This window comes from Pimephales promelas, chromosome 8 (genome assembly GCF_988280905.1).
Source record: "Pimephales promelas chromosome 8, fPimPro1.hap1.1, whole genome shotgun sequence".
Taxonomy (NCBI): domain Eukaryota; kingdom Metazoa; phylum Chordata; class Actinopteri; order Cypriniformes; family Leuciscidae; genus Pimephales; species Pimephales promelas.
Window position 1 is genome coordinate 26,599,429 of NC_142776.1, and position 13,479 is coordinate 26,612,907.

At 36.4% G+C, this 13,479-nt stretch overlaps 1 protein-coding gene across 1 annotated transcript in view; it reads right to left on the minus strand.

Annotated features, from left to right (window-relative positions):
• Positions 1-13,479, minus strand: part of brinp3a.2 (BMP/retinoic acid inducible neural specific 3a, tandem duplicate 2) — a 32,692-nt gene that overhangs the window by 15,322 nt on the left and 3,891 nt on the right. The window contains exon 2 of the mRNA XM_039647770.2: positions 7,108-7,401. Within this exon, the coding sequence (XP_039503704.1) occupies positions 7,108-7,307 (200 nt within the window). The 5' untranslated portion in view covers positions 7,308-7,401. The remainder of the gene's footprint in view (positions 1-7,107; positions 7,402-13,479) is intronic.

Below are 13,479 nucleotides of genomic sequence, written 5' to 3' on the forward strand. Positions count from 1 at the left end.
TATATGATTAAAATGTATTTCAATGGGCAGTATGAAAGGATACTTGTTCTGTGCACCAATGTTATATGTCAAATTAGTTCTTAGCACAGTTTTATTTGAGCCGACTGACGCTATCCAACTGCTCACAATGAAAACAAACAGGCCTTTTAATTCAACTGTAGCTATATATCATTTTGTGAGACATTAATGCAAAGACATACATGAGTGCCAAGTCACCTTTTAAAGTAGACATAAATTGTTGTTTGAAAAATGGTGTGAGCTAATAAACTGGAACCGGTAGTTGACGTAAACACAGCCTAGCAGACCAATGGATCTTCCTTAGAGCAAAATACTAAAATCATTTGTGCCATTTATTGCAAGATGAGTAGCTGATGAAGCAATTAAAAAACTTGTTTATAATTAGCCCAGACAGAAACTATTTCGTTTCTTAAGCGACAGGTCAAGACTAATGCTCTTCTTTGTCTCACCAGCAGTAACTCACAGTGCACAAAAATAACAAATTTAATTCATGCAGTTACAGGCAATTAAGTATTCAAGCCTTTTTTTCTCTATAATTCTTTCAACCCCCGGCCCTTATTTTAAAGCACTGCGTTATGTAATTATGCACACACTAAAATAGGCAGTTGCCTCAAAAGGCATTGGCACAATCTCACACTCAATGTATTTCAAAACACCCTCCATTCACTATGCGCCTTTCTTCTATAAGAGCCTGTCCTCTCAGTTAGCTGAGAAATAGTGAGTAACCTCATGCACAGGTGATGGATGGAGCTGGGGTGGCCTTCTGAAAGGGGATCTATCACATTAAATCAGGAGTAATGACAGAGGCCTCCCGACCCAGATGTTTGATTGATTCATTCCGGCAAACGCCCTTAATTCCATCTGCTGTTTTGCAATTCATAAGGGGCAAAAGTAATACAATTATGTCAAAATTATGTCACAAAAAACACACATTATTAATGTATGGCTGAAGCTGTTGTTGAATTTATGTCAGAATATAATTGTCGGTAATTTTATAAGCTACGCCCTCAGCTGCTGTAAAACATGGTAATATTGCATTTGGCATGTTGTGCTATACCAGCAATTGGGATGATGTTTGCTTGCTTGAATTTCGAATGATCTCTCTCAATTTCACATGGTGCCATGATAAACCACTTTATAAACTGGACAGCTCTTTGGGAACTGTGATGAGCAAGCCATCGGGAGTTCAAAGGTGTCCACAAAGAGGAAAGTAAAGACGGAAAATCCTCCCTGTCATTCTCTTTCCCGTCACCGCTGAGCAAGATAAGCTTGGATTGTCTTATCAGGTAAGGCTTTGTGAGAGAGCAGTTTATAGTCTTCTCTAGGAAGCACTCTTTGGGACTTCTGCTGTGCTGTATGAAATACTCATTACAACCGTAGTCATCATCAGTCTTCTTCTTCACACCGGCACTGAATCTGACCCTGCATTCTGTGCTTTGTTTCTCAGCTTTTTGTTCCGATCAAAAAGTACTTAAGGTTAATATCATAGGCTTTTATCTCTGCCTTTAGAATGAGTATTAAAAATATGATTTGAATTTCATACAGAAAGGAAGTGGACCAAAAAAAAGAGAAAAAATTAAATAAGGGCAGCTGTCATCATGAAAAGAAATAGCATTTTATGAAATGACCTTTTACAAGCAATTTCAAAATGATTTTCCCACTTACATTATTAAGACTGTGTGAGAGAATAGCCTTAGTCTGTGTGCACATCAGCATCTCTGGAAATTATCCCATGGAAATGGTTCAGTAAAGCAGGTGGTATACTTGGACCCCGTCTTTGAATGTTATGACATGGCATTTCCCCAATATTCTACAAAATTGAAATCTCCTAAATAAAAAAGAGCTATTTCCAACAAAGAACTCATTAAAATTCTTTCAAATTCAATCAAGAAGAACGTGGAAAATTGAAGGAGGGATGAGATGGTGCTCTTTCATTACCCGGACGACAGTGTTACACACCACTGTAAGTAGGAGAAGAAGCACTTCTGGTAATTCATCTTCTACATGTCATTACGGATTATTTGAATCGAGCAACGCAACAAAGCTGTGCTTGAAGGAGGAAAAGCTATCCCCAATATAATATTGCCACTTTTAATCTCTCTAGGTCTGCTACATGCATGTGTTGTTATCGGAAAGAAAATGCACTGAAAAATAGATTGTTTGAATAAAATGCTCTAGGCTCTTCAACATATTACAGAGAATCTGCACTCCCATTAAAAGATGCGATCTGATCTACGGATGTCACAAACGTAATTGGAGATTTAATAGACACTAAGCTATGCAGGTTTTACTTTTCCGTGCATTATCTGTTTACAATTCTCGCACTTCAAAGAACAAGCAATTGATATCCTAATCATCAACAACTATGGATAAGCTTATGAATTACTTTTAAAAACATGTGGTAGATCTATGTGAAAGTGATGTTAATTAAACTGCGTGCCCTAGCTTAATTCAATTACTTAACAATTAATATAAATAGATGTATTCACTGTACTGAAAATGTCATCAACCATTGAGATTAAGATTTCACGATTTTTTCTTTTATTTACATTCTGTTAATCTCATATTTTGTTTTGTTTTGTTTTAAGCAATGTGCAGTACATTTACTGTATAGCAAAGTAAGTGCTTTTTCTTATGCCAGGTTCAGACTACACAATATCTGCCAGATTATGGCACAATCTGTTTGATGTAGAGTGTCGTGGAAATGTGTAAATGACAATGGCTGTCAGGCTGCAAGAATCGATCGTTTTTTCTTGTATAGTGTATCATAGTAGATGACAACTGACCCTGTGTCTGTGACACTTAGAAAGACTAGCATGTTTATTTATTTATTTATTTTTCCGGTTCTCCACGAAGGGTTCCATCACATTTGTGACACTGACCAATAGGAGCTCAGAACAGAAGCTCTTCCGTACAGCTTTTAAAGGTGCCTTGTGTAAAAAAAAAAAAAAAAAAAAAAAAAAAATCATACTCCATATTCCATACCAGATGGGGGCAATATACCTCCAGAAACTGATTTGTCTCATAGACAGGCCTTTATAAAATATTGTCTCAAATACAAGCCGGTGCATTTCGACGTAATGGAAAAATAAAAGCCCGGGCTATTATTTGAAGTGTTACGGTATTCGATTTGTTCATATTACATTTTTATTGTTAGTTTGGAATTAATTTGACAGACAGCATTCGCTGATGTTGACCATTCAGAGCTGCCAACTCTCACAAATTCACCTTGAGACACGCGCAATTGACACTTTTCACACACCTCACGCCACACATCAATTGTCACGCACAGAAAAGGACACAGAAACCGACAGACTAGACAGAGCAGGTTATTTATGATATATAAAAAAATCTCAGCTCTCAGATTCTGTCAATTTTATTAAATATCGCTTTGGTGCTTGTAAATGTTGCACGACAGATCCCTAGTGCACGTGAACCGATCATCTCCACTAGCTAATGGTAAAAGAACACGAACACTGTTGAAAGATGCAGTATGCTACAACTTACCAAAATGTATTCCTCATGCATAATATTGACCAATCATTTTTTGACCAATCATTTTTTGAATCATTTTCCCTGAATTGAAATGTAGTGGTCTGTACTTTCCACACCATTGATATCAGGTTCAAGTACTCCCTCAAGCCGTGCGAGTTATTCGCATCATAGATTCGCATAGGGTTATTTGTGTATTGCAGTTTGGCTGGTGGTTATGTTCAAGGGGGTAATCCATCGACTGGAAGTTGAAGCCTCGCGGGAGCTGCCATCTTGTAGCAGAACTTCACTTGCATTAGTAATCCCATTGACTCCCATTCATTTTGGCGTCACTTTGACAGCGAAAAACTTTACATCTGAGGCGTTTGAAGACCCCATTTGTCCTTTATTTATTTCTAAAGAAACACGAAAATGTATAAAATGCTTCATTACCTTGTAGCTTATGTTATGGCCCCGTAGAAACAGTTTTAGTGAAAGTAGGCTAACGATTGCGTCATACCCACGCGACTCTCTGTCGCACAGTAGAGAGAGAAGAAGCTCGCGCGCAATCGGGGAAACGTGGAGGCAAAATGACAAAATAATTAATCAGAATACCTAGCAGAATACCTAGCTCATCCAATGAGATTGCTCTGTCCATTTCTTTTACTGTGTATGGTTATGTTGCCCGCCCGCATACCGCCTCCCATGGCCAAAACTGGTATTATGACACCTGCCGGGCCGGGGCTAGTAATTTAGCATGCTAATTCAGGTTGATATCTCTGCAGCACTATAACTTGTCATTTGTTAATGACATCATCAACCTTTTTTCTTCTCATTCTTTTGATGCGTGTAGCTCATTTTGTGGATATTTTAACCCCAATTCTTACACATGGCACCTTTAAACATTCTAAAACAAAAGAGAGACAATGGTATTGGTGATGCTAGGTGGAATTAAGCAATGGAGGACAGGTTCATGGAGCTATGGCAACAAAACACCTGCCTTTATGATATTTTAGCGTGGAACTACCATGGCAAAGTGAATAAAAAAAGAAGATAGCAGAGGTGCTTAAGCATCCTAGTGAATAATGGAATTAGCATTAAGCTAATATGCTGCTGCGGTAGCCATTGTTTGTTTACACTCTTGTTTCCGGAAGCCAGTTACTAATTCCACCTTTTCGATGACATCACACACGTCATTAAAGATGGCAAGATATGATTGTTATAGGGAGGAAATGTGTTGTCTGATATGATTCTTGTCCACGACACTGTCAGTGACAGTGACTTTCGTATAAGACAAAAATATTGTGTACTCTGAATTTGGCATTATGCTAAATCACAAGATAACATCAAATGAAACATGAAACTCTCATAAAACACTTGGTACATGAAGCATGACTAGAGTAATTAGAAACAAAACAATCTTTTTGAGTGAAGGAACAAACTCATCTTGACATCACAAGACAACAAATAACTAAACATGACAACAAGATCAACAACAACTGTGTGAATAAAAGTGGCAACTTGTCAAACAGTACAACTGTAATTATTCATAGCCCAGTGCATGGGGAGGATGTGAATGGGACTGAAATGGAAAATAATTTTCAGGCTAGGCCGACTTCAACAAAATACAAGTATACAGTATATAGAAACGGTGCTTTTAGATGCATCACTTATGGTCCTAAGTTGAAATGCATTTTGCAGTAATAAAAAATAATAATATAATATAATGATTGAAACATTGGCATATTTGTACTTAAATAGTCTGTCTTTTTAATGAGAAATTACTTTATTTAAGCATTTTACTTAAACTCTGGCATGCATGTGAAAGCTGCACCTTTTCAATTAGTATTTTGTTGTAACACACTTATTTAATCAAGGAGTGGTTGTAATCATCCCCTAACACAGCTTTGCTGCCTACAGTAGTCATCTCAAGGGAACAGGTGATAATGCCGAGTAATAAGAATTAAGAGCGCACTAATCAGTTGGCCACATGATAAGACTATTAATCTTGCAGCGGGTGCGCTTGAGCCTCTGATGCACCAGGTTTAGCCAACAGGAAAAAAAAAAAAAAAAAACTCCAAAGTTTTGATGAAGGGCCATTCAGAGCAGCCATGAAGTAGCTCCCACAAATTAGAAGATGTCAACTGTGGTTTCTGAGAACTGATGAAAATTCGATAACTGTCCCTGCAATGATGGGAATGATGTATGAGAAGTCATCAGTAATTTAAGAGCTGGAATGTCTACTCACCTGCTAATGGACCAGAAATGCAATTCAACCTACAGAGTATTTTATATAATGTTACTGCTAATAAGTTCACTTCATCAAATCTAAGGCTTTTAGAATACACTACCATTCAAAGGTTTGGGGTTGGTTAGATTTTGAAGTACAGTATAAAAGCAGTAATAATATTACAAAAATATTACAATTAAAAATAACTGTTTTCTATTTCAATATGATATGAAAAATATAAAATGTAATTTATTCCTGTGATGACAAAATATAATTTTTTAGCATCATTACAGTAATCAGTGTCGCATGATCCTTCAGAAATCATTCTAAAATATTGATTTGATGCTTAAGTAACATTTCTTATTGTTATCAATGTTGAAAATAGCTGTCCTGCTTAATATTTTTGTGGAAACCGTGATATATATTTTCAGGATTATTTCATAAGTAAAAAAAAAATAAAAAATGAAATGAATTGTGTTTATTTGAAACACTTTTTTCAGCTGGATGCAAAAAAAAATCTATTAATTTCTATAAAAATTAAAATAAAATAAATAAATAAATACTGAGCCCGAACGTGCTTTTGATGTGTTATTTTTTCGTTGCCAGATTATTCTTGACAAATTATTTTTTATTTTTATTGCAAGTCTGTTCATTTATTGTTCAGACTCAGGGAATCAAAATAAATAATAATAATCAGTCTGTTGACTGAACAATTATATGGCAATTGAAAATACACAGAGCTTCATATATATTAAAACTTCTATCAAATTGCACGACAAAATATGCAACCCGATCTCACGACCAAATCGTACGAATTCGACGAATGATTAAAAAGTCGCTAATTCGTAACAATTCATACAACCTCTCTCGTACGAATTAGTGCGATTATGCTAAATCGTGCATATCGTACGAATGACCTACCCCTTACCCCGCCCCTAAACCTACCCATCACGTGGGTTTAGACAAATCGTACGAATTCGTACGAGTGAGGTCGAATTCGAACGAATTGGTCGTGAGATAGCGTAGAAATATATTGTTAATAAGTATTTTTATCTAAAATTATACTGTACGTCTAGTCTAGTTACTCTACAGATAATGCCGTGCTGTAAATAAAATTTCCAATTCCTATCAGTTAAACGGTTTTAAGTTCTTTACATGTTCTGATTTCTTTACTGATTATAACAGAATTGTTTGTTTTATAAAAACAACAAACCAGAATAACAGAGTTGGGTAAAATTAAAAATAAAATAAAATGTGGCTAGACTAATAAATTCACAATGTTTAAATTAATATAAAGTACACATAGTGTTACTGTATATCAGAAAGTGGGTCATGATCAAAACGTAAGTAAAACCTATCATACAGGCCTCAATTCAAATACAACTAACCTGTAGATCTTGTATCTCGTGGAAAATCCCTGCCGATTCCTCTCCACAAATTCAGTGTACTCTTGTGAGTGGTGAAAGGGGCCCTTATCAGAGAGAAGCCAGTCCAGGGGGCCTGCAGGGCCTTCTTCAGCTAAACTGACAGAGCTTGTCAGCCAGCAGCGGAGGCTGAAAGTCAGCAGCAACAGCTCCCATAGAGCCATGGGGGAGCAGCACAAAGCTTCAGCTCTGGTGCAAGACCACACTCCACCACCCGGCACTGAAGATCAGCATGGCTTCGGCCCCACAAACACTGACCTAAACACACACAGCAGGCAGATTTACACACAAAGGACAAAGATACATTAGTAAACAATTAGTCACTTTCACCTCCACACACCCACCAAAACAACTGTTCATGTAAGTGAAAGTGCACAGAGAGAGAAAGAGAGAAGGGAGACAAAAAAAAAAAAAGCAATTAACAGGAAATTCGGTTTCCTTGAGGCCAAAAAAAAAAAAAACCCCGAAAGATCTTGTCAACACAGACAGTGGAGAAAAGTACAATGATTCTTTGTGGGAATAATCTAGAAATTGTCTGTAAGTGAGAAGTGTAATGAATTCACATTAAAAAAAAATGTTCTCTGACTGTTAATGAGTGTTTTAGTACTTCAGAGGGACACATTCTCACCAAATTAACAATAAAAGTGTGTAAAAGTAAAATAATAAGATCATCATGTGCACATGCTTCCAATTTTAGCATCCCTGTGCAACTGCGGTGGTATATGAAATGAAGAAGTTCTCCCATAAAAAAAAAATAAAAAAAATGTACTGCTGCCTTGCATTAATCCACATTTGCATCTCTACGAGCTTTTTGCTTCAAATGCAACTGTATAAAAAGGCAAGAGCACCAGTTACAGTTTAAATGCAAGCACTGAAATTCAGTGCCATGGTAAACAGATGCCATGAGAACATTTTCGACATCTCTTTCAGTAGTTCTCAGCGTCTCCCTCAGTCCCGCCCCTTGTTCTAACCCTGTTATTATTTCCATGTTTCCACCAAGTGCTGTCAATCATTCTTCATGTCCGTGACCAAACCAGATGTTGGAGAAGAGTCTCGTTACTGTTTTCTGATGACAGCCTGTCAAGTCATGCGTGTCATGTGACCATATGTGTGGGCAACGTTTAAAAATACTCATATCGAATAGTGTGAAATGCAATGCAAATGAAGATGAAAATACAGACCCAACATGAAATATAAATGCACCACACTGACTTGTGCGTCAGTGCTTAGTATAGCCTAACCTCTAATTACTGTGATGTGCATATCAAAACAGAAGCGGTATTATTGCCTACATTTATTCCAGTGCAGATAGTGATGTGATGGGATAAGCTGATGGTTAGCATATCAGCTCATTAAATATTTTCAAGCTTAACATTTCAAGTCATGATCATAAGATGTCCACCGTTGGCATTTATTCCTATGGGAGGCCTTTCTTGGATGATGCATCTACACCCAATCTCCCACAGAATATATGTTACATGCTGTCACACATTCATAGCGGTGTGAATACAGCTCCGATCCGGGCTACAATGCGTTCTGCTGTGATTACAGCAGATTTAAAAGCAAGGCTTGTGCTGCATGACATCTAATTCTTCAACGCAGACATCCGTACTTCTCCATGCATATTGATGAGGAAGTCTCTGTGGAACACAGTAACCACTCAGTAGGGATCCTACAATGTGCTGCACTTCAGCACCACAGTGCACCACAAAAAAAGGGCCTTTCAAATGCCAGAATCTCCCCGTTTCCATCAGCAATTCTTTTGACTTGCTATTTTTCTGCCTTGAGTAACACGCGCTTTGCTTTTGTGTAAAATCACTGTTTACATTTCTCCCAAGAGCAAACCATTGTTATATGTGTTCTAGTTCTTTTTTTCATCTTTTTTTGTTTTGTTATGAATGGTAGCTCTGGTTGGAAAGTGGCAACATAAAAAAAAAAAAGTGACGATTAAAATGTAATGTACTGTAAGTCACAAGGGCAGAGCGAAGCTTTGAGATAGATGGTGCTTCTGGCTTATGTTCTCCTCAAACTGTTGAGCTATTTTAGCTTAGTTCTTTATGAAAAAGCAAAATACACTCATTTTAATGCATTTATTGTAGTTAAGTAGCCTACTTTATTCAAAAGCAAGGTTGTGATCTCTTTAACAATCCAGTTCTTTGAGATCTAACCTGCAACCTTGAATCCACAGCTCAGATCTTTATCTGAATGCTATCTTCAAACACCAAAAACATGTAAACATCTATTCATTGAGAGCACTGTTCATTTTCAAAGCAATCTGCTGCTAATATCACATTATCTCCCCCACCCAGTGCAGTAACAGGATTTCGGTTATTATCTGCGGGAATAAAATCAGGTATGTGTCATTCCATTTTTACAGGGGCATCATCAGACACTATATGTGCTTACAAAAACAATACACTTCATCAAATGCTGTTAAACTGATCCAACCTGAAAGAGGAACCGAGGTATACTTTTATACCACAAATAAAACATCTAGCTGAGAGATTTTTTTTTATCATCAACTGCGGACGCATGAAAAGCACCAATGGTGCTACTTAAATATAATTGAACACCAAACTGTCTTGAAATATCCTCAGGCTGGTATAAAATGTCATAAAAGTGACAATTCTGTTGGTTCCTACACAACTTTATGTTGATTAAACCACAGCTTGGAACAATATGTAGGAAAAGCGCTTTTACAAGTACAACTGATTCGACTTGACTTGACAAGTGTGACGTGTGGAGGGGATGAAAGAAAATTGATGTATAAAATGTGTGGGATGAATAAATGATGGAGGAGAAAGTGTAAACACATAAATGAGGATAATTAAGAAATGAAATAAGTATCTGCATGAGTCAAATTAAGCAAAGGTCTGGTGGGAGAGAACATCAAAACATTAGCTAGTTTTTTTTTTCCGGGAACGAAGAGAAAACAATTATTTAGAGGTATGCTGGATTAAGATGTGTATTACCACTGTAGAACTACAAAAAAAAGGTATTTTAAGCCCTTTATAGAGAGAAAATTATGTATACAGTTCTAGACGATCATCGTAGCCTTGCTACATGACATGGCAATTTTTCATTTAAACTAGATGCTGCAAGAGTATTTGTATCATAACCTGCAGGGCTTGCAATAGCAATACAAGCACTGGTATTGTAATTTGTCATGTAAATGGTGAATATGACAAGGTCCTGAGTATTCACCTAGAGGGACGAATCATTTTAAAACTACAGCCATGCCTAGTAATAGGAGAGAAACAGACTGGACAAAATAGCTGTCTGAATGACAAAAAGCCAATCTGTTTTAAACGGTATACCATTTTGCTCAAGCACATTGAGTCATATTCATTAAGCAGTGGTGCAACTCATTTTAGATTATACTCATAATGTGATTGAGAACGGATTATAAATAAATAACTGACTAACCAAACAGATAATACAAATAATATCCATTTAGCAACAAACAGATTTTTTTTTTAGATATCAAAAATGCTTTATCCTTCCCTTTGTTGTCTAAAATGAAGATGAACATACCTGATAGGTTTCTGAAATGAGAATATTTAGAATGATCTAATATTCTCGAACGATTTTTTAGAACATGCATTTAAAAGAAGAATTGTATCAATTTCTACAGGTGCACATTCCTGACCTATATGATCATGTTACCATGTGTTTTGCAGTGGAGATGGCAATTAATACATGCAAAATTAATTTGAATGTTGAATTGTAAATTCAACAACAAACTTAGTTTGAAGCCAACACAAGGGCTAATTTAGCTTGTTCAAAACAATTGCATGCTTATCAAACTGATATTAAAGTAATATGCCTGGTTCTTTACACTTAAAGCTAGGGTAGGCAGTGTTTTTCAATCAACAGTTTGTGTTAAACTGGTTGGAACTATTCACACCCTGATAGCAATCAATAAAAGAATTGGCCTGAATATTCAAATATACTTGTTGAAGTCTCGGTACCAACATTCTTTGTCCAATCCTTGGATTTGGTCAAGCATGTTCCATGAGGCAATGAAGAGTAGAAGACAGACAGTCACCCAATGCCACAAACAAAAAGCCTTTTACCTTTTACTGTTCCTCCAGAACCAAAACAACAAGCGAATGCTTCTTGTAATGTTGTAATTACAGTAATTAAGAGATGACAACCCGTGACGATCTACCAGGAGCTAGCTGTTCACTTCTCGGACTCAGAATTATGTGTTTCTATGGCAACACTATCAATGCTGAAAAGATGTGCTACAAGTCAGAGCTCTGTAAGTTGTTTGTTTATTATTGTTGTAATGTTATTTTCTTTGAGACTTGAGGTCATTTAAAGCCGTATCTCATGATGCTTTGCAGACTCTGCTCTGGCTGTGCTTTTTAGTGTTTTGGAGGAGCTGTGGCTTTGGAGATGCTCTAAATATGGGGGGTGGGGGATCTTATTCTTACACAGTTATCTTGCTACTGCTGCTAGCCTCTCCGAAATTGTCTACACTAAATTTAAGCAAAAAAAAGGCTTTTATACCACACAACATAAACCCCAAAATTACTTGAAATTATTAAAACAGCTTCACAGTTCAAACAAACACTTTTAACAGAAAAGTTAATAAACATCATTAGCTTCACACTTCCTCAAAAAAAAAGAAAAAAGTGGCTTGATTTTTCCTTTTTTTTTCAGTGAAATTTATTATTATTAGTATTTATTTAATTCTGTCTTTCTAGTTGTTGTTGGTATTGTTGTTGAAATCATGCCACAGAGGCTGTTGCCTGAACTTTTGAACCTGTATTGAACCCAGAATATAATTTTAATATTAAAATATTTTTTTTTTCTTTAGAAAACCATCACTCCTCCATTGCCATCTACAACTCCATTTAGCCAACCATCTCCAGGCACATAAACTTAAATAACAACTAAAAGCAAAACCGAGCTCAAAAGTGAAGTGTTATTGAAGTTGTTTTGAAAGGTTAAGATGATGAGATCTGGGATCTCTCAAACTTGATATCTCAATGGCATTTGATTCAACCATGTTCAGAGGATAGCTTCAAGTGTGCACTTTGGACTCAGGGCATCTGTTTAGTTATTTCATTTACAACCTGTGCAATTGGAATGAGCTTTGGCTGTCTCAGCTGGAAGCATGCAAATGAAGGTACATTCTCTGAGACATTTCCTGCTCTTCATCTGTGTCCGCAGGGTGGATGGAAAGTTGTCTGACTGTTTGCAAAAGTGTGTATCTTGTGTGAGAGTTGATTACAGGGTTGTATGACACTTTTTACAGTAGGATCCCACTATTTGTAATTCTAGTTCTTTCAGGCTTGACTTCAAGTCATCCCTGAAACCACATTCAAAGTCTGCAACAGGAACCGATAAGCCTCACATCCTCCTCTCTCCGCTGACTAATGAGCTTTTACTCTTAATTAGCTATGTTATTCTCCAACCCATGACAATCAACGGTGTCTTTCATTGTGTGCCAGAGGGTAAAAGGTTTCTTAGCGAAAATATGTGACTGGAAGTCATAATTATTTATCCGTGTTTCGTTTGAGAACAAAAGGATGTGTACAAGGAGATTTGTGATGTGTAATGTATCAAAGAGAATATCCCAGGCGATTAAAGAAATATGAAATATAGCTCATATCAGTTCATGGGACCAGAAGGGGGAAATGGAATGACAGCCATTGTGTTGAGTGTTAAATGCAAATCAAATATTCCCTCTTATCTTGCTGTCACAGTGAAAAATGGACCTCTGGGAACAGACAAGCCATGAAACTAAAATAATTGTCAGATTCTAGATGAAACACTGAACATCATAATAAATGGTATCAATTTGTTGTGAATGTTCAGATACATTAAAGCGCACTGACGATAGCAAACAACTGGTCTTGTTGGTTCATATGCACAAAAAAAAAAAAAAAAAAAAAGATAATCCTCTTGTTGCATCCTTTAGGTCCATATAAATGATAATCTTATAAATATGCATGTATTTGCACATTACTCAAAGAAAGCACTATTTAAAAGCACAATAGAGGACCTAAAGTATTGTGAAAAAAGCAAACAAAGAGAATGAAAAATAAAGAATAATGTAGCATTGTTTGCTCACCAACACTCTGGCAGACACATTAAATACTAAATATCTCTGAGAGTCTCTATGGACATGGTACACATTTTAATATGAAGGTTTGAAAACACTCAAATCATGTCTCTCGGGTGCAATAACTTGTCTTTTTTTATATGAGAGGACTAATTGTTAAACAAATCTATATTAATAAAGCCTTTGACTTTTTATGAAGCATGAACAACAAGGTAGACATTCTTTTGATCATGCATGTCCTCATTTGTTTGAATGATCCA